Source organism: Lutra lutra, chromosome 7 (genome assembly GCF_902655055.1).
Source record: "Lutra lutra chromosome 7, mLutLut1.2, whole genome shotgun sequence".
NCBI classification, from domain to species: Eukaryota; Metazoa; Chordata; class Mammalia; order Carnivora; family Mustelidae; genus Lutra; species Lutra lutra.
In genome coordinates, this window is record NC_062284.1 from 84,129,439 (window position 1) to 84,157,303 (window position 27,865).

Sequence of the window (27,865 nt, forward strand, 5' to 3'; positions counted from 1 at the left end):
TGGGCACCTGAGTGGCTCAGGTCATGATCCCAGAGTCCCAGGATGGGAGTCCCACTTTGGGATCCTTGCTCAGCAGGGAGTCTACTTCTCCCTCTGCCTCTATTCCTTCCCCTACTCATTCTCTCTCTCTCTCTAATAAAATCTTAAAAAAAAAAATATTTCCTGACTTTACTCCACTCTAACATATCTCTATTAGGATATCAGGACTCTGAGTTTCCTAATGTTTTGGAAACAATTCATTCTTTTCAAAAGCACCAATGCCTATGATGCAATTTCCTCCAAGCTGTCACTAATGATTTTTATACTATTAATACAAAGAAGAAAGAAAGAAAAAACAACACATTGGTTGCTGGAAACAGAAGTTCCAGAACAAATGGGGGTGCAAGAGGCAGCAAAGGGATTTTTAAGTCTAAGGGCGGAGGGTGAGGTTGCTTTTCACCAGAAATTTCTATTTACTGTGTTAATTCACTACATTTAGAATACCGTTACTACACAATCCTTTTAGGGAAAGACCTATATTAATTACTCAAAACACCTGGCAATATTAACTTCATGTAACTGTAACAGTTACTAAATACTGTCACTCCATACCATAAGGTAGAAAGTAAAGATACTTCTTAGCAAAGACAATATAGGCAGAAGCCAGGAAATAGTTTCTAGTTGTTGTTTTTTTTCCCTCCCCCCGTCCAATAGTTTCTAGTTTAATCACACCACAAGTACAACCAAAATAAAAAATAAAAATAAAACTGAAACAAAGATTACTTATAATTCCAGAACATTTTAATTCTAAAGAGCTTTAATATATAAAAAGCCCCATAGTTTCCAAATGCCCCACAAAAAGGGAATGAATAAGGAGTCCCATCAGAGCTGAGAAAAAAAATTTTTAAGGGGGTGGAGAGATGAAGGCTGACAACCATTCTCTCTCAAAAGATAAACAATGTGTCCTCAAATAACTGCTCAGAAGGAAAAGAACTGTCCATATTTGCCTTACATACGGTATTGGGCAATTAAATGCCAACTTAGCTATTTAAGAATGACTTGCTAAAACATTGAAAAAATGAAAGACTTCGTCCTTGTCATAGACTGCCACTTCAGTGGAACATTCGGTGCACATGACTGGGTGGTAGAGTTCTTCTGCTTGTGCCTCTGCCGGCTCTGCAGCATCCTCATGGCTGGACCTCATCTTCTTAGGGCCTCGCCTTTTCTTCCTGTTCTCTGGGATTTTGTATCTTAGAACCTCCTCTTTGTTGACAGAACAATTCATCACAAACATTGCTCTATACTGAGTTTTGTAGGATTCGTGCCTAAGAGGAAAATGAAATGAAGAATTTGGATTTATGTTCTATTTTAATAGGTTATTCATTTAGATTTTTAAAAAATTTTACTGAAGTATAGTTGACACAGTGTTACATTGGTTTCAGGTGTACAACACAGTGACTCAAGAAGTTTACACACTACTATACTCAACAGAGCAGTGCAGCTACCATCTGTCAACATACAATGCTATTATAGTATCACTGTATTTTATCCCCATGACTTATTCACTCCACACCTGGAAGCCTTTATCTTCCACTCCCCTTCACTCATGCTGGCCATTCCCCACTGTGCTCCCCTCTGGCAACCATCAGTTTGTTCTCTATAATTATGGGTCTGTTTCTGCTTTTCATCATTTATTCATCTGTTTTGCTTTTTAGATTCTACGTATAAGTGAAATAATATAATATTTGTCTTTCTCTGACTTAATATCACTTAGCATAATACCCTTTAGGTCTATCTATGATGTCACGAAAGGCAAGACCCTCATCCTTTTTATGGCTGAATAATATTCCACTGTGTGAATATATCATAGTCTCTTTATTCATCGATCAAAGCACACTTAGGTTGTTTTCGTATCTTGGCTATTGTAAATACTACAATACACACAAGGGTGCATATATCTTTTCGAATTTCAGTTTTCACTTTCTGGATAAATACTCCGTACTGGAATGACTGCATCACTGGTTATTTCTATTTTTAATTTTTTTTTTTTTTTTAGGAATTTCCATGCTGTTTTCTACCATGACTGCACCGATTTACCTTCCCACCAACAGTACACGAGGGTTTCCTTTTCTCCACATCCTGACCAACACTTTTTTTTTTTTAAGATTTTATTTATTTATTTGACAGACAGAGATATCACAAGTAGGCAGAGAAGCAGGCAGAGAGAGAGGAGGAAGCAGGTTCCCCGCTGAGCAGAGAGCCTGACATGGGGCTCAATCCCAGGACCCTGGGATCATGACCAGAGCTGAAGGCAGAGGCTTTAACCCACTGAGCCACCCAGGCACCCCTGACCAACAGTTTTTTTTTATATTTTATTTATTTATTTGACAGAGAGAGATCACAAGTAGGCAGAGAGGCAGACAGAGAGAGAGAGGAGAAAGCAGGCTCCCTGCCAAGCAGAGAGCCCGATGCGGGACTCGATCCCAGGACCCTGAGATCATGACCTGAGCCGAAGGCAGAGGCTTATTAACCCACTGAGCCACCCAGGCGCCCCTGACCAACAGTTTTTAATTGTCTTTTTGATTCTAGCCATCATGACAAGTGTAAGATGGTATCTCACTGTGGTTTTAAGTGCATTTCCCTGATGATTAATGATGCTGAGCATCTTTTCATGTTATCTGTTGGACATTATAAGTCTACTTCGGAAAAACATCTATTCAGTACTCTGCCCATTTTAATCATATTATTCGGGTTTTTCAGTGTTGAACTGTATCTGTTCTTTACATATTTTGGATATTAATCCTGTAACAAATAGATCATTTGCAAATATCTTCTCCCATTCCATGAATTGTCTTTTCATTTTGTTGATGGTTTCCTTCACTGTGCAAAAGATTTTTATTTTGGTGTAGTCTCATCAGTTTATTTTTGCTTTTATTTCCCTTGCCTTAGAAGACATATCTGAAACAAATGTTGCTATTTTTTTCCCTGCCTTAGGAAACAAATCTGGGGAAATGGCTGATAGCAAAGAAATTACTTCTTATTGTTTTTTTCTAGGAGTTTTATGGTTCAGGTTTCACATTTAGGTCCTTAATTTATTTTTATGTATGGTGTTACAAAGTGGTCCAATTTTCCCAGCATCATTTATTGAAGACACTATCTTTTTTCACCACTGTATATTCTCACCTCTCCATATAATTAAAATTTTTTTGAAGATTTATTTTTTCAACAGACAGAGATCACAAGTAGGCAAAGAGGCAGGCTGCGGGGGGGAGGGAATGGGGGAGGAGAAGCAGGCTCCCTGCTGAATGTAGTTAAAATTTAAGAACAAAAAAACTTACTGAAATATAACCAAAATAAAAACCTGAGAACAAAATGGGAAAGTTAAAGAAATGTTAAGTGGGGTGCCTGGGTGGCTCAGTCAGTTAAGCAGCTACCTTCGACTCAGGTCATGATCCTAGGGTCCAGGGATCAAGCCCTGCATTGGGCTCCCTGCTCAGTGGAGAGCCTGCTTCTCCCTCTCCCTCAGCCTGCCGCTCTGCCTACTTGTGCTCACTCTCTCTGAAAATCTTTAAAAAAATAAAATAAAATAATGTTAAGAGTTATTTTAAGAACAAGAAAAAACTTGTTAATAGAGAATAGTTTATAAAGAATGAATATATCCTCTTTTCCACTGCTTTAAAAAGTAACCTTAATCTCTGAAAAAAAAATTTGTTCTTCAAACTTAGACAAGAAAAGTTATTGGAAAGCTTGAAAGCTAATGTTTAAACAATTTTGACTGTCTTTTCACACTGTGGCCTGAAATTCTGCCCTCCTCTCTTTACAAGTTGTGTTATTCTTAGGGCACCTGGGTGGCTCAGTCGGTTAGGCATCTGCCTTGGGCTCAGGTCATGATCCCAGGGTCCTGGGAGCCCCCACATCGGGCTCTCTACTCAGCGGGAAGCCTGCTTCCCTTCCTCTCTCTCTGCCTGCCTTTCTGCCTACTTGTGTTCTCTGTCAATTAATTAATTAATTAATTAATTAATTAATAAAAATTAAAGGGGTGCCTGGGTGGCTCAGTGGGTTAAGCCTCTGCCTTCAGCTCAGGTCATGATCTCAGGGTCCTGGGATTGAGTCCTGCGTCAGGCTCTCTGCTCAGTGGGGGCCCTGATTCCCCCTCCCCCCCTGCCTGCCTCTCTACTTGCGATCTCTGTCAAATAAATAAATAAAATCCTTGGGACGCCTGGGTGGCTCAGCTGGTTAAGCGGCTGCCTTCGGCTCGGGTCATGGTCCCAGCGTCCTGGGATCGAGTCCCATATCGGGTTCCTTGCTCGGCAGGGAACCTGCTTCTCCCTCTGTCTCTGCCTGCCTCTCTGCCTACTTGTGATCTCTCTCTCTCTGATAAATAAATAAATAAAATCTTTAAAATAAATAAATAAATAAATAAATAAAATCCTTAAAAAATTAAACAAAAAAAAAGTGGTAATATTCTTGTCACCATTTTAGTAAAAGCTACAGTTTTATAAAAGCTTAAAGAGCTTCCAACTTTACAATGTCCACTCCTGGCTTTACTCCAGCACTCTACAGAATAGATAATGCTTCATTTGTTCTCCTCATATACTCAGTATTTTCCTACCTCTTTCCCCACCTAATAAGTTGGATTTTTCTCCCCTTAAACCTCATGCAACAGAAAGATCTATCTGGCTAAACACAGCAAACTCAAGTATACTTTCATTAGTTCCAAATGTTGATCTCCACCACCAACACCACCCACAAAGAATTTAGACTATGCAAGCTGGTACTTCTCCAAGTAAAATTATAAAAATTTCATTTATACTCCACTGTATAAAGGACTAGAATCTTGTATTAACATGGAACACAGTTTTTACCAAGGCTGATTTCTATCTGTTACATTATGGCACAACTTCTTTTGAGTACAGCAACTTTATAATAACACGGTTTAATTTGGAAGAGAAACAACTGCAGTACAAAGATATTTTACTTTTTCTGCATTCCATAAGTATGCTCTGGGTTGCCAATTTATATACAAAAAGCATAGCAGTGCATTTGGAAAGCACAAAATTTAATTGTTGCAGATGATCAAAAACCTCAAGCTAGCTTATAATAAGGTGAACCGTATCTGGCTATTCATTAGTACCTAGAACAAATCCACCACCCACAGTATCACTTAGTTTTGGTTATATATATACATATGTATAAAATATATATATTTTATATATGTTATATATATACATATGTATAAAATATATATATTTTATACATATGTATATTTATATGTTATATATATACATATATATGTATATATACACATACATAAAATATATATGTGTATATATATACATATACATACACATAAAATATATATGTATATATATATACATATACATACATATATATATATATATATATTTTTTTTTTTTTTTTAGAGAGAGACAGAGACAGGAAAGGAGAGAGACAGAGGGGAGGGAGGGAGAAAGAGAAGACAAGAGGGGTAGAGGGAGAGAGAAAATTCCAAGGAGGCTCCATGCCCACCAGAGCCCAATGCAAGGCTCAAGCCCACACCCCGAGATCATGACCTGGGCTGAAATCAAGAGTCAGATGCTTAACTAAGGGAGCCACCCAGGCATCCCAATGACATGACCTTATATGTAGGAAACTGAAGACTGCACAAAAAACTACTAGAGCTGATAAACTAATTCAGCAAAGCGGCAGGGTACAAAATCAACACACAAAAATGTGTTCACTTCTATACATGAGCAATGAATGATCCAGAAAGAAAAACAGAATAGAGGTTACCACAGGCTGGGGTGGGTAGGGGTGGAGAATGGAGAAATTTTGTCTAATGGGTACAGAGTTTCTGTCTGGAATGACAAAAAAAAAAAAAAGTTCTGGAAATGGACTGTGAAGATAGCTGCATAATATTGTGAAAGTAGTTAATGTCACTGAATCGTACATTTAAAATGGTTAAAACAAGGACGCCTGGGTGGCTCAGTTGGTTAAGCAGCTGCCTTCGGCTCAGGTCATGATCCCGGCGTCCTGGGATCGAGTCCCACATCAGGCTCCTTGCTTGGCAGGGAGCCTGCTTCTCCCTCTGCCTCTGCCTGCCACTCTGTCTGCCTGTGCTCAGTCTCGCTTCTCTCTCTATGACAAATAAATAAATAAAATCTTTTTAAAAAAAAAATAAATAAATAAATAAAATAAAATAAAATGGTTAAAACAGGGAATAAAGACTACCCCCTCTCACCACTCTCACCTATTCAACATTGTCCTTTAAGTCTAACCAGGGCAAAATCGGGCAAGAAAATGAAATAAAAGGTATCCAAATAGGAAAGAAAGAGGTACAACTGTTTGCAGATAACATAATTTTTTAAACATAAAATATCACAGATGCCACCAAAAAAAATGTTAAAATAAATATAAGAAGTGCCCAGGTGGCTCAGCTGGTTGGACGTCTGCCTTCGGCTTGGGTCATGATCCGAGGGTCCTGGGATCGGGCCCTACACGGGGCTCCCTGCTCAGTGGGAAGACTGCTTCTCCTTCTCCCTCTCCCTCTGCCACTCTCCCTCTTGTGCTCTCTCACTCTCTCTCTCAAATAAATAATATCTTAAAAATAATAATAAATAACAAAATAAAAAATAAATATGAAATTCAGGAAAGTTTCAGAATAAAAAACCAATATACAAAAACCTACTGTATTTCTGTACATTAACAGTAAACAATCTGAAAAAAAAATTAAGAAATTAATCCCATTCATGATGCCATCCAAAATAATAAAATACTCGGAAATAAACTTAACCAAGGAGGTGAGAGATTTATACACTGTAAAACATTCATGAAAGAAACTGAAGAAAATACAAATAAATGGAAAGATATCCCACGTGCATGCATCAGAGAACTACCATAATTTTTTTTAAGATTTTATTTATTTATTTGACAGAGTGAGATCACAAGTAGATAGAGCAGCAGGCAGAGAGAGGGAGAAGCAGGCTCCCCAAATGAGCAGAGAGTCCAATGCGGGGTTCAATCCCAGGACCCTGAGATCATGACCTGAGCTAAAGGCAGAGGCTTAACCCACTGAGCCACCCAGGCGCCCCAAGAATTACCATTATTAAAATGTCCACATTAACCCAAAGCCATCTTAGTCAATGCAATCTTATCAAAATTTCAATGGCATTTTTCACAGAAATAGAAAAAACCCTCAAAGCTGTATGGGATCACAAAAGACCCCAAACAGCCACAGCAACCTTGAGAAATAACAACAAAGTTGGAGGCATCACACTTCCCAATTTCAAACTGTACTACAAAGCTATAGTAATCAAAACAGTACAGTTTGGGCATAAAAACAGACTCACACACCAATGGAGCAGAACAGAGAGCCCAAAAATGAACTCATGCATACATGGTTAACTAATACTTGACAAGGGAGCCAAAAATATGCAATGCCAGAAAGATAATCTCTTCAGTTAATGATTTGGGGAAAATTAGATATTCACATGCGAAAGAATGAAACCAGACCCCTGACTTACTCCACTCACTAAAATTAACTTGAAATTGATTAAAAACATAAATGTGAGACCTGAAATTATAAAACTACTCAAAGAATACATAGGGAAAAAGCTCAACATGGGTCTTGACAATGACTTTTTGGATAAGCATAGCAACAAAAGCAAAAATAAACAAGTGGGACTACATCAAGCTCAAAAGCTTCTGCATAGCAAAGAAATCATCAACAAAAGGAAAAGGCACCTATGGAATGGGAGAAAATATTTGTAAATCATGTTATCTGACAAAGGGTTAATATCCAAGAAACTCATACAACTCAACAAAAAGCAGAGTAAAGCAAAAATTGGCAAAGAACCAAAACAGACATTTTTTTCCAAGAAACGATACACAAATGGCCAACAGGTACATGAAAAGATGTTCATCATCATTAATCATCAGGAAAATGTAAATCAAAAACTACAGTGAGGTATCACCTCACACCTGTTAGAATAGCTATTATCGAAAAGACAAGAGAAAACAAAAGTGAACCCTTTTGCATTTACCGGTGGGAATATGAATTGGTATAGTATGGTACCTCCTCAAAATACTAAGAATAGTGGGGTGCCTGGGTGGCTCAGTCAGTTAAGTGGCTGCCTTCGGCTCAGGTCATGATCCCAGGGTCCTGGGATCATGCCCCACATCAGGCTCCCTGCTCAGCGCCCTCTCCCTCTGCCTGCTGGTCTGCCTACCTACGTTCTCTGTCAAATAAATAAAACCTTTAAAAAAATATAAGAATAGAACTACCATATGATCAAACAATCCTACTTCTGGGTATGTATCTGAAGGAAATGAAATCACTATCTTAAAGAGGTATCTCCACCCCCACCTCAGCCAGGTGATCAAGTTCAACATTAACAGTCATAAATCTGTTGATTTTTTTGTTGTTGACGGTCTGTGCCCTTGATATAATATAATGAAAACAACACTTTACCTCTGTGGTCTTCTCCCCCAAAATCTACTACAGCTTTATTCATAACAGCCAAACATGGAAACAAACTAAGTGTCCATACATAGGTGAATGGATAAAGAAAACATGGTGTATAAATATAATAGAATATAAAAAAAAAAAAAAAAAAAGGGACGCCTGGGTGGCTCAGTTGGTTAAGCAGCTGCCTTCAGCTCAGGTCATGATTCCGGCGTCCTGGGATCGAGTCCCACATCGGGCTCCTTGTTCTGTGGGGAGCCTGCTTCTCCCTCTGCCTCCTCCTGCCACTCTGTATGCCTGTGCTCACTCTCTCTCTCTCTCTGACAAATAAATAAATAAAATCTTTAAAAAAAAAAAAAAAAGAAGAAGAAGGAATCCTGCCATTTGTGAAAACATGGATGAGCTTAAGGGCATTATACTAAATGAAGTAAGTCAGACAGAGACAAAAAATTACTGATCTGACTTATATGTGAATCCAAACAAAATGAACTCATAGAAACAGAGAGTAGATTGGTGGTTGGTGGGGGAAGTGTGGATGAATGAAAACAGTCAAATGGTACAAACTTCCAGTTATAGGATGAGGAAGGTCTGGGGATGTGATAAACAGCATAGTTAACAATGGTGAACTACATACTTGAAAGTTGCTAAGAAAGCAGATCTTAAAAGTTCTCAACACACACACAAAAAAGGTATAGATGTGAAGTGATGGATGTGTTAACTTACCTTATTGTGGTAACTGTTTTGCAATACATGTGTATACCAAGTCATCATGTTGTACACTTAAAACTAACACATAAACAATGTTATATGTCAATTACATCTCAATAAAGCTAGGAAAAGAGTCTAAATTTTTAAATGGTCTAGTTGACAATAAACTGAATATCCAAATGATGTATTCCTTAATGAAAAATTGTTAATGGTTAAAATGATAAATGTTATGTGTATTTTATCACAATTTTTTTTGAAAAAAGTGTCTTTGACAGATTCTGTCATTCTATAACATACATGCAGTTTCACTGAATCCTTGTCAGCACTGATAAGCGCTTTATTAGAAAAACTACTTATAGGGACGCCTGGGTGGCTCAGTTGGTTAAGCGGCTGCCTTCGGCTCAGGTCATGATCCCGGCGTCCTGGGATCGAGTCCCACATCGGGCTCCTTGCTCGGCGGGGAGCCTGCTTCTCCCTCTGCCTCTGCCTACCACTCTGTCTGCCTGTGCTCATGCTCTCTCTCTCTCTCTAACAAATAAATAAATAAAATCTTAAAAAAAAAATTATTAAAAAAAAAGAAAAACTACTTATAATAGAAATACATATAGCCAAAATTATTTGTATAAAGATTAATCATGTAGCAGCAAGGATATGTGAGGACAGAACTTTATCAGAATTCCTAAGTATAGGGGTGCCTGGGTGGCTCAGTCAATTAAATGTCTGCCTTCAGTTCAGGTCATGATCCCAGAGTCCTGGGATTGAGTCCCGCACCGGGCTCCCTGCTCAGAGGGGAGCCTGCTTCTCCCTCTCCCTCTCGCATTTCCCCTGCTTGTGCTATCAAATAAATAAAATCTTAAAAAAAAAAAATTATTGGGGCGCCTGGGTGGCTCAGTGGGTTAAGCCGCTGCCTTCGGCTCAGGTCATGATCTCGGAGTCCTGGGATCGAGCCCCGCATCGGGCTCTCTGCTCTCTCGGGGAGCCTGCTTCCTCCTCTCTCTCTGCCTGCCTCTCTGCCTGCTTGTGATCTCTCTATCAAATAAAAAATAAAAAAAAGATTCTAAAAAAAAAAAAAAAAAAATTATTAAGTATATACCTCGAAAGTCTATTTCTGATTTAAACAAAGACCACCAAATTTTTTTTCATTTTACGTGTGCATCTGGTCACCTTTTATTCGTTACCTTTGGCAATCAAGACATAGTGTGGTCATGCAGGCAGGGCAATTCAAGACAGCATCACTATTTGGAACAGGCTGCTGTTGTTGATGTGGCCTCTGTATTCCAAAACCATGGTAGCTACAACAGAAAAAGAAAAGGTTGGTGGGGGTAATGGGAGAGACATACATTAAAGCCAGATCCTGATTCTTTTTTTCTAAGGGGTTCCACACCCAACATGGGGCTTGAACTCACAACCCCAAGATTAAGAGTCACATGCTCTGGGGTGCCTGGGTAGCTCAGTGGGTCAAGTGTTGAACTCCTGATTTCAGCTCAGGTCATGACCTCAGGGTTGTGAGATTGAGCCCCATGTCAGCCTCCACTCTGAGCATGGAGCCTGCTTACGATTCTCTCTCCCTCTCTGCTTCTGCCCTTCCCCACCTCTCTCTCTCTACCCCCCTTATAAAAAAAAAAAAAAGTCACATGCTCTACCAAATGAGCTAGCCAGGTGCCCCCAAGATCTTGATGTCTAATGCCACTCTCCAATAAAAGAAACTAGTACTCCTGAGAGAAATGGCTGATTCTAGGAATAGGCATACGAGATGAACCTGGAGCTTCCTATACTGCCAGAAAGTAAGGAAGTGCTCAAAAACAATGAAGCAGGTATGTCAAGGGGTCACAAAAGCCAGCTGAAAGAGTTCCCAAGGGCCAAAGCTGAAACAATTAGAACAAAATAAAGCAATATTGGATTATAACCCAAAGTATAAATAAATACCCGAGTCTATACTGATATGAATGAATGAATGAACGAACAAAGGGAAGGATGAAGAACAGACAAATCTCCCATATGAAAGAATAATTTATGAAGATATTCTCCCCTCAAGGAAGTGGAGCATAACTCCTCAAGTCTGGGCTGCACAACTTCCTTCCCAAAGTACAGCATGCAAAGGAGGGGTGGAGAGTTAACTTTACTCTACTTTTTAGAGGAAACCTGACAAACAGTTCCTTACCAAGGTGACCAAGATCAACATTAACAATAATAAATCATGTCGACAGTATGTGCCCTTCATTACAATGTGATGAAAATGGCACTTTGTCTCTGTGGTCTTCCTCACCAAAACCCATAATCCCAGTCTAATCTATGAAAGATTAAGAGTCACACATTCCAATAGAGTGGCCTCCTACAATATACCTGACCACTACTCCTAAAAGCCGTTAAGTCAAAACCAAGGAAAGTCAGAGAAACCGTCAACAGCAAGAAGAGCCTAAAGAGACATGACAACTCTAAGTACCTGGTGTCCTGGATGGGCTCTTGCAATCGAAAATACGTAGTAGGTAACTAAGAAATTCTGAATAAAGTATGGACCTTGGTTTATAATGATATATAAATACTGGTTCATTAATTGTGACAAATGTACATATTAATGTAACATGTTAGTAATAGGTGAAACTCTTGTGTGTGTTTGTGTGTTACTGTGGGAGGGTATACAGGAACTCTGTATTATTGGCTCAATTTTTCTGTAAATCTAAAACTGTTCTAAAAAATAAAGTCTCTTGGGGTGCCTGAGTGGCTGCGTCAGTTGAGAGTCCAACTTCCGGTTTCGACTTGTGTCATGACCTCTTGGGGAGTGGTGGGACTGACGCAGAATCAGGCTCCACACTCAGCAGGGAGTCGCTTGAGATTCTCTCTCTGTCCCTCCCTCATCTTCGTTTTCTCTCTCAAATAAATAAAAAAAATAAATCTAAATAAAGTCTATTAATTTGAAAAACCTAGCAAAGCTACATTTAAAAGCAAGCACATAAGCTCTAAGTGCTTTAAGATTTTTGTCTGTTTTGTTCTTTGGTATTTCAAGAATCTAGAACAGTGTCTGGTACATAGTCACTGTTCAGTGAACATTTGCTGACTGCAAAAGTATAACACGAATCTACTTATGAAGGTACTAAAGTATAAAAGCATATGTTTCTGAAAAGGGAGTTATGGTAAACACCCAAAAACCAAACAACAAAAGATAAATTATTTGATATTACTTCCGAAACTCTTCAAATGTCTCTGGGGAAAAATACTGAAAACATGTGGTACTTATTTATTAACTGTTGTTGTATCCCTCCAATGCTTAGCAGATTTCAAAACCCAAACCTAAGAAAGTAACATATTCATTCAACAGATACTTAATGAGTGCCCATTTAATACAGAGTGTAAGATGTCTGGGATAGAGCAGTGAACAAGACTGCCTCCATGACACTGAAAACGTAGTCAACTCATTATTTTAAGTTGGTTTCTGTAATCTTAAAAGACAACTACCGCTTGATGCAGGAATGTGAATAAACCAATAAAACGTTAATTCTTCTCAAGATAGATATATAACAAAAGGGGCGCCTGGTTGACTCAGATGGTAGAATATTTGACTCTCGATCTTGGGGTCTTGAGTTCAAGCCCCATGTTGGTAACAGAGTTTACTTTAAAAAAAATTTTTTTTTAAAGATTATAGAACGATGACGGATGCCTGGGTGGCTCAGTTGATTAAAGATTATAGAACAATTGGGGCGCCTGGGTGGCTCAGTGGGTTAAGCCGCTGCCTTCGGCTTAGGTCATGATCTCAGTGTCCTGGGATCGAGCCCCGCGTCGGGCTCTCTGCTCAGCGGGGAGCCTGCTTCCTCCTCTCTCTCTGCCTGCCTCTCTGCCTGCTTGTGATCTCTCTCTGTCAAATAAATAAATAAAATCTTAAAAAAAAAAAAAAAATTATTAAAAAAAAAAAAAAAGATTATAGAACAATGAAAATACATTCCATCTTACCTCACTGACCAGAATCAAGAGCTACACTGTAATTTCCTTAACTATCTCAGTATCAATCATGGCACTCAAAATGTTCATTTTGCACTGGGGGCAATCAAAACATATTTGTTTAATAAATACAAGGGGCAGTTGTAGGAAGTGGTACATGGGTAAAACTCTGAGAAGGAAAGAAGGAAAAATAACAAAGTGGGAGACAGGAGGCTAAAAGGTAAGGTACAAACACCCAACAACATCAAACTTTCTCTGGACTTAAAAATACTTGATTTATGGGTAGCCTGGGTGGCTCAGTGGGTTAAGCCTCTGCCTTCGGCTCAGGTCATGATCTCTGGGTTCTGGGATCAAGCCCCACATCGGACTCTGCTTGGCAGGAAGCCTATTTCCCCTTCTCTCTCTGCCTGCTCTCTGCCTATTTGTGATTTCTCTCTCTCTGTCAAATAAATAAATAAAATCTTTTTTTAAAAAATACTTGATTTATCTTTTGTTGTTCAGTTTTCAAGAGTTTACCATCCCGACCCCTATTACCTTAGCTAAATCAAAGCTTCCTAGAATGGGACTCCAGGGTTTGCATTTAATTCTTCCCAGGTGATTCTGAAGCACAGGTGAGGGAAGCACTTGGTAACAGCAGTATACTACCTAGCTTTTAGTTGTATGACAAATTAGCCTTCATGAACTCGAACTGGAAAACAAGTATGGCCATTTCCTCTTGGGATGATGAAAATGGTTTGAAAAATAGAGGTAGTAGTTGCCTAACACTGTGAATATACTAAATGCCACTGGATTGTTCACTTTAAAATGATTAATTTTATTTTTTTTTTTTAAGATTTTTTTTTTTTATTTGACAGAGAGATCACAAGCAGGCAGAGAAGCAGGCAGAGAGAGAGGAGGAAGCAGGCTCCCCGAGAGAGCAGAGAGCCTGATGCGGGGCTCGATCCCAGGACTCCGAAATCATGACCTGAGCCGAAGGCAGCAGCTTAACCCACTGAGCCACCCAGGCGCCCCTAAAATGATTAATTTTAAATAAATTAAATGGAGGCACCTGGGTAGCTCAGTGGGATAAAGCCTCTGCCTTCAGCTCAGGTCATGATCCCAGGGTTCTAGGATCGAGCCCAGCATCAGGCTCTCTGCTCATGGGGAAGCCTGCTTCCTCCTCTCTCTCTCTGTCTGCCTCTCTGCCTGCTTGTGATCTCTGTCAAATAAATAAAATCTTTAAATAAATTGATTAATTTTATATTATGTGAATGTCTCCTCAATTTAAAAAAAATCTAATTTGTGGGGCACCTGAGTGGCTCAGTCGTTAAGCATCTGCCTTCAGCTCGAGTCATGATCCCAGGATCCTAGGATGGAGTCCCATGTCAAGCTCCCCACACAGCCGGGAGTCTGCTTCTCCCTCTCCCTCTGCCACTCCCCGCTCCCCCAGCTCATGGTCACTCTAATAAATAAATAAAATCTTTTAAAAATCCAATCTGTAAATAATTAAAAAGAACAATTCAGGTGTAAAATGTAACATCCACTCTTCATCCACATAAATGTTTAATCTCCAAATAATCTGAAATTATGTCTATTTGAGAAAAGTCAGCATTATTTCTTCAATGGAGAGACTGACTACAGCAGTTTGAATTCAACAACAGTTTTTTTAAAAATAAATTACCTGACAGGTGCCTGAATGGCACAGCCAGTTAAGCATCTGACACTTGGTTTCAGCTCAAGCTGTGATCTCAGGCTCAATGAGATCGGGCCCCAAGTCACGCTCCATTCTCAGAGCAGAGTCTGCTTAAGACTCTCTCCCCAGGGCACCTGGGTGGCTCAGTCAGTTATGCATCTAGCCTCAGCTCAGGTCATGATCCCAGGGTCCTGGAATCGAGCCCCACATCAGGCTCCCTGCTCAGCCTGGAGCCCTGCCTGTCCCTCTCCCTCTGCTGCTCCCCCTGCTTGTGCTCTCTCTTTCTGAAAAATAAATAAATATTTTTTTAAAAGACTCCCCATCTCCTGCCCCTTGCCACCAAACTTATTCTCTCTCTCACTCTCTCTCTCTGTCAGATAAATAAATCTTTCAGAAAAATTTAAAAAAACAAGTAAGTCATCTGAGTGAAATCTGCTGGTAATTTTCAAAATAAATAATTCAACAGTTTTCTTCCAAAATTCTTTTTTTAATGTATGTCTGTATGAACACAATACACATAAATTCAAAATGTGAACACAGAGATGCCCAGGTGGCTCAGTCGGTTAAATGTCTGCCTTTGGCTCAGTTCATGATCCCAGGGTCCTGGGACTGAGTCCCACATCAGGCTCCCTGCTCAGCGGGAGCCTGCTTCCCCCTCTGCCTGCCACTCCCCCTGCTTTTGCTCTCCCCCCCTCTCTCTCTCTGGCAAATAAATGAACAAAATCTTTTTTTTTTTTTTTTTTTAAAGATTCCATCCATCTACTTGACAGACGGAGACCACAAGTAGGCAGAAAAGCAGGCAGAGAGAGAGGAGGAAGCGGGCTCCCCAATGAGCAGAGAGCCCGACTCGGGGCTCAATCCCAGGACTCTGGGATCATGACCCGATCCGAAAGCAGAGGCTTTAACCCACTGAGCCACCCAAGTGCCCCTAAATAAAATCTTTTTTTAAAAATGTGAGTGTAGGGGCGCCTGAGTGGCTCAGTGGGTTGAGCCGCTGCCTTCGGCTCAGGTCATGATCCCAGGTCCTGGGTTCAAGCCCCACATCGGGCTTTCTGCTCAGCAGGGAGCTTGCTTCCTCCTCTCTCTCTGCCTGCCTCTCTGCCTACTTGTGATTTCTCTCTGTCAAATAAATAAATAAAATCTTTAAAAAAAAAAAAAGAGTAAAAAAAAAATGTGAATGTAGTAAAAATCATCTCTTAATCATTTTTCTCTAAAGATTCTAAATATTAAAGTTAAGTTCTTACCCTCTTCTCTGTGCATCAACCCAGGCCTGATCTCTATTATCTTTTTCAGGATCATATAGTAATTCATCATTTGTTGGAATCCTGTGTCGCTTTTTCTTCTTCTTCTTGGTCACCTGTGCTAATTTTGAAAATGTTAAGGATATGGCTAGGTATCATGTCTAAAGCACCACTTATTTAATACAGAACATAGAATCTTCAGCTACATTTTTTTTTCTATGTGTATTTCCCCCCCAAAAAATTTTTTAACTATTCCTCCAAATAAATTTCTTGTCCAATTAACAAGGCATTAAAATGAAGATGACAGAGGGGAAAAAATTGTTTCTTCACTAAAAATATACTGTTATCTCAAGAACTGTACTCAAATAGTGAGAATTCAGTCTCAGAAAGACCAACGTAAACCAAGATCAAAAACTTCCTGATGTTATAAATTCTCAACAAGTTCCCATATATAAAATGCTACTGAAATCAGAATAAAAGTATTTCAGGGTACATGAGTAGCTCAGTCAGTTAAGGGTCTGCCTTCAGCTCAAGTCATGATCCCAGGGTCCCAGGACTGAGTCCCACATGGGGTTCCTTGCTCAGTGAGGAGCCTGCTTCTCCCTCTGCCTGCCTTTCCCCCTGCTTGTGCATGCACTCTCTCACTCTCTCTCTGACAAATAAAGAAGTAAAATCTTAAAAAAAAAAAAATCTTAAAATATCAGGGGAGGGGCGCCTGGGTGGTCAGTGGGTTAAAGCCTCTGCCTTCGGCTCAGGTCATGATCCCGGGGTCCTGGGATCGAGCCCGACATTGGGCTTTCTGCTCATCGGGGAGCCTGCTTCCTCCTCTCTCTCTCTCTGCCTACTTGTGATCCCTCTCTGTCAAATAAATAAATAAATTCTTAAAAAAAAAAAATTTTAAAAAAAAAAAAAGATCAGGGCCACCTGGGTGGCTCAGTCAGTTAAGCATCCAACTCTTGATTTCAGCTTGCATCATGATCTCAGGGTCATGAGATCAAGCCCCATGTCAGGCTTCATGCTCGGGGTGAGCCTGCTTGAGATTTTTTCCCTCTCCCCCTGACCCTCCCCTGACTCACGTAAGCAGGCATGTGTGCACACAGTCTCTCTCTCTCTCAAAATAAATAAAGAAAATCTTTTTTTAAAAAAAGTGAAAATCCACTATGGTTATCTACATGCACTAGACTCTTAAAATTTACTTAAATAGGTTAATATTTAGGTAATAATATATAAAAATACAAAAATGTTTCTTGGAGTGCCTGAGTGGCACAGTCAGTTGAGCATCTAATTGTTTCTTTACCATATAAATGTGTTACTTGTGCATTTCAGCATAATTACTGATATAATTAAATCAGTTTTAACTCTTACTATGTTTACCTTTGCTCAGATTTTATACAAAATCAATTCCAGAGAACAGAGAAGCCAATAAAAAAGCAATGAGTTAGAAAAATTTCTGCAAAATATAAAGTACATATAAATTTCTATATTTTCTGTAAAAATAGTATTATTAATTATTTGCAGGTGTGAAAGCAAATGTTGCTGTAATAAGGAACCTTAAGAAGGGCGCCAAGAGCCCTGAAGATGTTAGGACTGAGCTGGGACACACTCTCCCTTCTTCCCAATATGCCCATGCAGTGCCCATGCAGCACCCCTGCCGGTCCCATGTCCTCATACGTGCATTCCCATCTGTTCTTATTTATCAATTCCTGCTTTTGTTTTCACATCAACAGCCTAGAATTTTTTTTTTTTAAAGATTTTATTTATTTATTTGACAGAGAGATCACAAGTAGGCAGAGAGGCAGGTAGAGAGAGAAGGGGAGCAGGCTCCCCGCTGAGCAGAGAGCCCGATGTGGGGCTCGATCACAGGACCCTGAGATCATGACCTGAGCCAAAGGCAGAGGCTTAACCCACTGAGCCACCCAAGCGCCCCAACAGCCTAGAATTTCTTAAAAGATAAAACTTGGAGGGAAATTCGAATATCCAGTAATTGTTAGGTTAACCTTTTTTTTCTATAAAATATAACCTCTAAACCTGGTAAACATGCTACTTACCTGTTTTGTCTTCATCCTCAGAATCAGAATCAAAATATATATCATCATAGTACTTTGTCAGAGCTGTTCCAACTTTTCCAGTTCCCGAGGAAGACCCTATTTACATAAGGGCAGTTTACAGACTAAACCATATACAACTGACAAGAAAAAAATCAGCAACTTACTCTTCCATCACCTCAAAGTAATTATCAACTCATTCCCAATTCTCATTTGGATGAAAAAATACTTTCACATCAATGACTTACTGAATTTCTCTGCCCTATACAATTACAGAGAACTGTAATTGTTACAATGTAATGAAGTGTTCCAAATCATAAGAAAATTTTTCTCTCACCCTTCTCACAAATCTTGAATTAGATTTTACTGAATTACAAAACAGCCTATTTCCAGGCTGCCACCATACCTATCTCTACCTTTCAGCCATGTGGTACACTGTTAAGAACAGGAAATAAACATCTCCTACAGGACTTTAGGGGAAAGAGGATAAGAGCCCTAAAGAGAGGCAGGGCGCATGATTCAAGGACACACTTTCCTCTCCTCAGTTGTGCCCAGCACCATGACTCAGACTATATTCGTGTCCTCACAAGCCTGTGTCCCTAATTCCTCCTCTTAATTAACATCTGCTTTTGCTCTTATTGTTATTACTATTATATATGCTTTCAGTTCCTAACAGTTAATACATGGAAACCAAAGCTGAGGCACAAATCAAGTTCTGGGGTCAGGTACACTTTACATAAAAACAAAGCATCAAAATGAAGTATGTTTCATTACTTACTAAAATGAGACAGGAATTTGTGGTGACCTATCATTCACTCTGCCGTATCAGTGCTATATAACCCTAAAAACACCTCTATAAGCTTGTGTGTCTTTCTTATCCTAGGGTAAAAATTACAAAAGAAAATCACACAAGTAAACAATACTAAACAGTGTCATTTCAACAACAGGAAAATTCTTCACTAGTCATCAAAGAAAACTATGCTCAACTTGCCAAACATATCTATTCATTCACTCAATAAATATTTATTGAGCACCTACTCAAAGTGCTGGTGTAACACAACAAAGCATAAATAAGGTTCCTGCCCTTGCAGAGCTTAGAAAATTCTCTATATGAAAATTTAACTAAAAGTTTACCTGTTTCCAGAGAGGATAACTTGTTCTCCATTGTTTTTATGGTAGAATTTAATTCGGCTTCCATTTCTTTTTCAAATTCATCTTCACTAGATGATTCACTTTCTCCAGTAAGACATTCTCTGATAAGTTTTCGTTTTTGGTCAGGAGTTCCATGTAAAAGCACATCCACTTCATCTTCAGAACTAGTTTGCATTTAAATCATAAGGCATGTGAATACTAAAGAATTAAAATGACCTAAAACTTCCATCATCTCACTGCCCAACAATTTTAAGTTTTTACAAGGTTGCATTTATGTATTATATTAAATACAGCTATTCTCATTTAAAGATCAACCATTTCTCAGGGTGCCTGGGTGGCTCAGTCAGTTAAACATCTGCCTTCCGCTCAGGTCACGATTTCAGGGTGATCTCAGGGTCGGCAGGCTCCATGCTCAGCCGGGAGTCCGCCTCTCCCTCCCCTTTTGCTCCTCCCCCTCATGTGTGCCTGCGTGCCCTCTCTCAAATAAATAAAATCTTAAAAAAAAAAGATCAACCATTTCGCATATTTCCAAATATATTTCCAATGTCTACATAACATTTCCTCTTATAGATGCTGTATGTTTATTTCTCTTTGCTATTACACTACAATGAATAGCTCCGTAGGGCATATGTAATTTTGTTTCTGTTGATTTCCTTAGGATAAATGTCTAGAACTAGACATAAAAACATCTAACTTCTTGAATTATCACACTGTTTTCCAAAAGTATTGCACCAGTTCATAACTCTATCAGCAATGAAAAGTTTACTTCACAAAACTAGTAGGAGTTTTTTGACATACTTAAATAAAACTTATTTGTACTTAAAACTTAATACATGCAGCCAATATACAGCTAATATACACAAACAAAATGTTAACAGATAGTAATTAGATGTTACCATTTTAAAGGCTAAAGAGAACTATAAAAAGAAGGTTAAATTATATTATAAATTCTCCTGAGCAATTACTGCCAATTTACTTGCCCTTTTGCCCCCGGGTTTCCCATTAATAGCAATATGACAAAAATAAACCAGATACCAGAAAAAAATGAAATGTTATCAAAATGAATGAAACACCTAATATATTTCTAATACAATCAATAGTTCATAAATAATGTTCAATTATTTGTGGTCTGATGAATAGTTACAGACTACCCCTGGCTTTCGATTCTCTACGTTCTTCTAGGACAATGCTTTTAAGCCTCCAGCAGAACGTAAATCTGAAAAATGCAACTTGCACCATTCAATTCTGCTAATGATAGAGGCCTTAGCCAGACTCTACTCATAAGAGAATTCCCCATCTAACACTCCTCATCCTGAACCATATACTCCCTTTCTCCTTTACCACTATACTCATTTGGGTCCTCTTAACTCTGCCTATTCCCCCATATCCTAAGGATCACCACGCCTCCAAACTTTTATTTTGTTCTATCCTTAATTCTGCTGCCAAAATGTTAGTCCTAAAAAACTGTCATCACATCACTACCCAATTCTGAAAGAAATCATCTATGGCCAAATCCTCAACTACAGCACTCAAAAGAGCCTTCCCCATTTCTTAACCCCTCACCCTTGAATTACACCACTGGTCTCCAACTAGGGGGCATCTTGCCCTCCAGGGAATGTATGGCATAGCTAGACATTTTTGACTGTGACAACTAAGAGGTGGGAGGAGGGACTACTGGCATCCAGTGGGTAGAGGTCAGAGATACTGCTAAACATCCTACAATGCACAGGACAGCCTCCCACAACACAACAGAGACTTATATGATCCAAGATGTCAATGCTACTGAGGCTGAGAAACTCTGATGTATCTTATATTCCAGTGTTTCCAAAGTGTGCAATGTATTGTCTTAAGGAGTACCAGGACAGACGGATTGCTAAACAACTTTGAAGTCATTGTGATAGGACTCTAAAATGATACAAATACTATGTAGCTTGACAGGGGCAGCTTGACAGGGGCGCCTGGGTGGTTCAGTGGTTAAGCGTCTGCCTTCAGCTCGGTCATGATCCCAGGGTTCTGGGATGGAGCCCACATCCGGTTCCCTGCTCAGCGGGAAGCCTGCTTCTCCCTCTCCTGCATTCCCTGCTTGTGTTCCCTCTCTCACTGTGTCTGTCAAATAAATAAAATCTTAAAAAAAAAAAAAGAAAAGAAAAGAAAATAGCTTGACAGTTTCTTATAAAACCAAACACGCAACCACCACACAACCCAGTGGCAATCATATTCCTTGGCATTTATCCCAGAGAAATGAAAACTTACGTTCACACAAAAACCTATACATGAATGTATAGATGCTTTATTCACAAGAGTCAAAATGAGAAATTAGACACCCTTCAATAAGGGAATGGTTAAAAAAAAATGTGAAATAGTTGTCAGCAATAAAAAAGGAATGATTTACTGATACCTACAACAATGTGAATGAATCTCCAGAGAATTGTGCTGAATAAAAAAAGCCAATTCCAAAAAGTTACATACTGCATGATTCCATTTATGTAATATTCTTAAAAAGGACAAAATTATAGAAGTGAATAGATTGGTGGTTACCAGCATTTAAGTAGGGCACGGTGGGGCAGGAAGTTGGCAATGAGGGATCCTTGTGGTAATGAAAATGTTCTACATTTTGACCATATTAATGTCAAATTTCACCAGTTGTAATATTATACTAAAGTTACTAATGTTAACATTGAGGGAAAGTGGGTAGAGGAGACCCAGAATCCCTCTGTATTATTTTTTAACTTTTCTCGTGGCATTAATTTGCTGTCATAAGTTCTTAATTTAAATATACAATTAGGGGCGCCTAGGTGGCTAGTGGGTTAAGCCTCTGCCTATGGCTCATGGGTCCTGGGATTGAGCCCCACATCGGGCTCTCCGCTTGGTGGGGAGCCTGCCTCCCCCCACCTCTCTCTGCCTGCCTGTGATCTCTGTCAAGTAAATAAATAAAATAAATAAAATCTTAAATAAATAAACAAACAATTAAGGGCACGTGGGTGGCTCAGTTGGTTAAGCAACTACCTTTGGCTCCAGTCATTATCTTGGACTCCTGGGATGGAGTCCCACATCAGGTTCCCTGCCTAGCAGGGAGTCTGCTTCTGCTTCTCCCTCTGACCCTCTCCCCTTTCATGCTCTCTCTCTGTCTCTCACACTCTCTCAAATAAATAAACTAATTTTTAAAAATCTTAAGTATACAATTCACTGACTTTTTTCTATATACTATTTCTTATAACTACCTCTGAACCTACCTCAAAATGAAGTTTAATTTTTTTAAAGAAAGATTAATCACAAGACAAGAGAGTTACTTTTATTACAAATTTTCTCTAACCCTTGTGACTATTTCAGGAGAAGTGTCAGCACAGCTAGCTGAGGCAACACTGTATAGGCCAGGTACATTCTTGCTGAGGGTGTCAAGAAATGCAAAGGTCTCACCACTCTTCACCCAGGTCATTTCTCAGGGTTATGTTTTACAGTGCTCAGCCTTGAAGGATAAGGTGAGGTCTCCCTCCAGGAGAAAAAGCAGGCTTATTTACTGACTGCTGTAAAAGAAGTGGAATTCCCAAGCTCAAGTGGTCCTCAGCCATGATGCAACCCACTGAATGTGTAGCATCCACCTGGGCCTCTCCGTGCAACCTCTGTAGGAATTGGCAACTAAGAGCAACCAACTTGGGACGCCTGGGTGGCTCAGTTGGTTGAGCAGCTGCCTTCGGCTCAGGTCATGATCCCAGCGTCCTGGGATCGAGTCCCACATCGGGCTCCTTGCTCATCAGGGAGCCTGCTTCTCCCTCTGCCTCTGCCTGCCATTCTGTCTGCCTGTGCTCGCTCTCTCTCCCTCTCTCTCTCTGACAAATAAATAAATAAAATCTTTAAAAAAAAAAAAAAAAAAAAAGAGCAACCAACTTCATCGTAATACTCATTCTGCCTGCTCTGAGTAGTCTCCGACCCAGGAGTTTCTTATTTTCTGCCAGGTTCCATGAAACAGTAAGACTATAAAATACTAGCTTATAAATAGGATAAAATCAAATCCTGACAGACACCTCCCGAATCTCTCCAATCTCCCCTTTTTTAAGACAACAAGCACCAGACTCAGAGCCTTGAGCAGGCAATACTGTCTAATAACACTGTTCCATTTCATAGTATTTATTCTTACAGTTACCTTACCAGTGGCAACTGTCACAGGATTATAGAGCTTCTTTAAAGAAACTTAACCTCCACCTCTCCCCCCCCAAAGAGAAAAGAAATTTAGCTACAAAAATCTTAAAGAAAAATATTAAATAAGTTGTAATACAGGTGAATATGGAGATGGTAATGGCTGAGTAACTCAAGTCCAGGAAATACTGCTTATTTCAATGAAACTTATTTCAATGAAATTTCAATGAAACTAACTGAGGCCTACTAATTGATAATCTCCTTTCACGGACCAGACCCACTACCTGAAACTCGCAGGAAATCTTGGAATCCATCCTCACTCCCCACAAGAGACTCTTCACAGCAGTCCAATCTCCCAAGCCTACAACCCCTCCCCAGGATAATACGAGGAAACATTAGAATTGGAGGAAGGACAGTTTCACAGAAAGCTTAGTTGGGACAGAATGTTTTAGAGTTTATGGACAGGATCTGCTACTATCTTTAAAAAAAAAAAAAAAAAAAAACATAAGCGGGCTAGAAAATCTCTTGCCAACATAACTGCAAGTTCCCCCAGGTAAACTGAAACCCTCCTTCCTGAAAATCTCTCCAGAACTTCATCTGTGTCTATCTCAGGTCCTAGTTTTCTACAATACTGTCCTGAGATAACGTACTTTTTCCCAAGATATTTATGTTCCGAATACGTGTCTTATTTCCCCTACTATACTGAGAGCCTGTAGAAAACTGTAGCCCTAAACAAGCATACAAAACGTACTCAAAAAAAGTCTGGGGACCGGGCGCCTGAGTGGCTCAGTTCTTAAACGTCTGCCTTCGGATTAGGTCGTAATCCCAGGGTTCTGGGATCCAGCCCCACAGAGAGCTCCCTGCTAGGCTAGCCAGCTTCTCCCTCTCTCTGCCTATTGATCCCTACTGTGCTCGCTCTCTCTCTCTCTGTCAAATAAATAAATAAAATCTTTAAAAAAAAAAAAAAACCTGTTTATGACAGTTTAGTTTTCGAGATGGTCACTTCACATTAAGCCCCACTAGTCTCACAACATACTTAAGATGCAGCTGTTATCCCTTTTTGTAGATGAAAAAAACGAGGGTAAGTGACTTGCTTCCACTCACTGTGCTAGTAAGCTGCAGAGGCAGGATTGGATCCCAAGGCTTTTGAAGACTTACGCGTAATTCCAGAATATTCCCGTTCCCCGCGACGGTGTCCGCCCCGCCTCCCTCATGGCTGCGCAACCTCACCAGAACCCCACTTGGCGTCCCACAGACAACAGCGGGACGCGAAAGGCGCCCGAGTCGCTGCGCCGAGGGTCCGCAAGGGCCTGGGAGGCGCAGCGACTGGAGGAGGCTAAAGCTTGTCCTCGGCCGGAAGCCTCGGAAGCCGGGACCGGGCAGGGGCCCACCTGCTCAAAGCGGGTTCTTCGTCGCTAGGCTCTTCTACTGCGTAGGGGTCGTAGTCCTCCTGGAGCCGGTTCATGGTGGCCTGCACCCTCCGACACCGACTACCAGCCGCTGCACAGCATTTGTTTACTCCGCAGGTGTCCCCGCTAAAGCGTCCGCCACTCCACTTCCGCCCACACTTCCGCGCCCTCCCTGCGCGCCTGCGCAGATCATGCCAGTGAGGGGGGCCGGAAGAGGGGATGAGTCCCAGCGTCTAGCCGCAGCCCTGTGGGTCTTCTGCTTACTTGGAAACGCAACCTAATTACAGAACCTAGGAATCAGCAGTCTCCCAAGTGGCATTCTGAGCTGAGCGCTCTATGTGCAGTCTCTCACGTCGTGATATGAAGACGCAGAAATCTAGATGCTGAGGGACATGCAGCCTGAAATCTGGGCCAGTAGGTCCCCAGACACTAACACCTAATGTCCCTTCTGCCTTTTTTTTTTTTAAGATTTTATTTATTTATTTGACAGAGAGAGATCACAAGTAGGCAGAGAGGCATCTGCCTTCTTTTTTTACCGTGAGGCTCTCTCACCTTCACCACTATTCGCGCCTCCATCTGACTTCAGCCCGACTGTCTACCGAGAAGTTGCTAGGCTGTCAGCAGTTAATTCCTAATTACCTGTTCTTGGCCTCTTCTCAAGCCCAACCTTTGATTGGCCCTTGTCCAATTCTGCTCAATACTTGAGATGACATAGGTGATAACTTGAGATGAGGCCTCTTGATTGTGAAACTGTTTGCTGCCCTGTTTCTGTATTGGCCTCTTCTCAAGCTCCCTCTTCATGATCCCGTTCAGATAACTACCCATTTTATTTGGTCCTTGCACTCTCCTCGGGTACTATAATGGATTTCCAGTTGCCTGGGTAGATAATCTCCACCGTGGTACCACTGGCAATTCAAATCAACATAGTCCAAATCCAACTGAGCATCTTCCACCCCATTTCTATACCTCAGCCAGCAGCTATTTTGACCTTTGATTGCTCCTCATGTCATTTTCTCCATCCTTACAACTACTACAGGCTTGAATTTTGGTTGACTCCTTCCTCAACCCCTCCGTGAGCCCTCAATTCCCAAAGCCCTATGGATCGATTAGTAACCGCTCTCATTAAAATCCCATCTCCCCACCCTTCACCTTGACTACTGATGTAGGCTCCTGATTGACAGCCTCGTTTACTTTTGTTCCCTTTCCAGTCTGTGCCACTCTCTACTGGCAGAGTAACCCTTTCCAACACAGCTTTGGTCTGGGCAATTTCCTTCCTAAAAAGTTCTAATAGTTTGGGGCATTTGGGTGGCTCAGATAAGCATCTGCTTTTATCTTAGGTCATGATCCCAGAGTCCTGGGATGGAGCCCCTTGTCAGGCTCCCTGCTCAGTGGAGAGAGCCCAATTCTCCCTCTCCCTCTGCCCCTCCCTGCTCTGATCATGCTCGCTCTTGTGCTCTCTCTCTCTCTTTCTCTCTCTCTCTCAATCTCACTCTTGCTGTCAGTCTATCTCAAATAACTAAATAAAATCTTTTTTTTTAAAGTCCTAATAGTTCACCTTTACCTGCTGATCTGTTCATCTCATCTTGCAGTATTCTTGGCTCTCCACAATGCTTCCCTACATTATGCCAAACTGATATCCCTATACATAACCAACACAATTTGCTGATTCAAGAGTATGTCCCAGGGGGAAAAAAAAGAACTATGTGTCATGCCTTCCATCACTAGGCCTTTGTTTATGCTGTTTCTTGGAGCTCCCTCTCCTACTATAAATTCCATTATCCAAACCCTATCTATCCTTCAAGATCCATTTGCAAGCAACAGATAGGTCAGTAACTAGACAGAACGACATTTTAGGCTACCTTTCAGCCATGAGATGCTGCAATATTGGGAACTCGCTCTGTACCTTTTCCACAATGCCTTTTCAGACTCTCCCTCTACATGGGTATTTTTCTCTGCTTTGAACTCTTACGGGATCATGTACCACTCACATGCCATGGATTTCTCTGGTTTTCAATTGTTGTTCCACCCAACTTTTTTGAGAAGTAGAATACTCTCCCTGAGTCACAGTGATGTCAAGGACATACCTGTTGAGGAACTCTTTTTCTCTTTTCTGGGACTCATGGGCCTCTTCAGGGATATGCCCTTACAGCATGTTCATTCTGCTCCACAAAAGTTGGGTCATTATCTACTGATTCCAATAAACTTAAACTCAAGAGTTAGGGATTCTAAGGAGTTGGCTATGGTCCTAGGACCTACAAATGGACAAATAAACTCAGAGAATTGCCGGATGAGACTGCCATTTTGGAGTGAGGAGCTTTGGGTGCAGATGATGAGCAAGCAAAGAAAAATAGGAGTATGTAGCAGAGAGACTTTCCTTGACTCCCTTGTCAAAAACTTTAAGTCCTCTATTAAGCTAAGCAAAATAAGTCAATCAGAGGAAGACAATTATCATATGATCTCTCTGATACGAGAAATTTGAGAGGCAGGGCAGGGAGTGAAGGTTGTGGGGTATTTGCAGTGAGGGTGAGATGGCAAGAGAGGAAATTGCAAAGGAAAGTGGGTCACGGCAATTGCACTACTGGGTATTTGTCCCAAAGATACAAATGTAGTGATCCGAAGGGGCACCTGCATCACGTTTATAGCAGCAATGCCCATAATAAACTATGGAAAGATCTAGGTGTCAAGTGGATAAAGATGATGTGGTATGTACACACACACACACACACACACACACACACACACACACAGGAATATTACACAAAAATCAAAAAATGAAATCTTGGGGCTCCTTTGTGGCTCAGTGGGTTAAAGCCTCTGCCTTTGACTCAGGTCATGATCCCAGGGTCCTGGCATTGAGCCCCACATGGGGCTCTCTGCTAGCAGGGAGCCTGCTTCCTCCTCTCTCTCGCTCTCTGCCTGCCTCTCTGCCTACTTGTGGTATCTGTCAAATAAAATCTTTAATAAATAAATAAATGAAATCTTGCTATTTGGAACATGGACAGAACTAGAGGGTGTTATGCTAAGTGAAATAAGTCAATCAGAGAAAGACAATTATATGATGTCACTGATACCTGGAATTTAAGAAACAAAACAGGATCATAGAGGAAGAGAGGAAAAAATAAAACAAG

General features: G+C 40.4%; 1 protein-coding gene across 3 annotated transcripts; it reads right to left on the reverse strand.

The window, feature by feature from the left end:
• Positions 1 to 758: 758 nt before the first annotated feature.
• EAPP (E2F associated phosphoprotein) lies at positions 759 to 24,895 on the reverse strand. 3 transcript variants are annotated; one of them, XM_047738301.1, is made up of 6 exons: positions 24,720 to 24,891; positions 19,177 to 19,358; positions 18,046 to 18,141; positions 16,001 to 16,118; positions 10,330 to 10,443; positions 759 to 1,304 (listed from the first exon to the last, which is right to left on the reverse strand). In XM_047738301.1, the coding sequence occupies exons 1-6, from the start codon at positions 24,791 to 24,793 to the stop codon at positions 1,028 to 1,030; spliced, it is 861 nt and encodes a 286-aa protein (XP_047594257.1). In that variant the 5' UTR covers positions 24,794 to 24,891; the 3' UTR covers positions 759 to 1,027. The 3 variants fall into 3 exon arrangements, with proteins under 3 accessions (XP_047594257.1, XP_047594256.1, XP_047594258.1); XM_047738300.1 differs by lacking the exon at positions 24,720 to 24,891 and adding an exon at positions 24,487 to 24,687; XM_047738302.1 differs by lacking the exon at positions 16,001 to 16,118 and having other exon boundaries at positions 1,110 to 1,304; positions 24,720 to 24,895.
• Positions 24,896 to 27,865: the final 2,970 nt, after the last annotated feature.

Excerpts from the sequence above, each read along its gene's own strand:
- EAPP (XM_047738301.1), bottom strand. The coding sequence starts at position 24,793 with ATGAACCGGCTCCAGGAGGACTACGACCCCTACGCAGTAGAAGAGCCT. Across the intron at positions 18,142-19,176 it reads GTTATCCTCTCTGGAAACAG|GGTCTTCCTCGGGAACTGGA; the intron begins GTAAACTTTTAG and ends TTATGTAAATAG. Across the intron at positions 16,119-18,045 it reads TGAGGATGAAGACAAAACAG|CACAGGTGACCAAGAAGAAG; the intron begins GTAAGTAGCATG and ends TTTCAAAATTAG.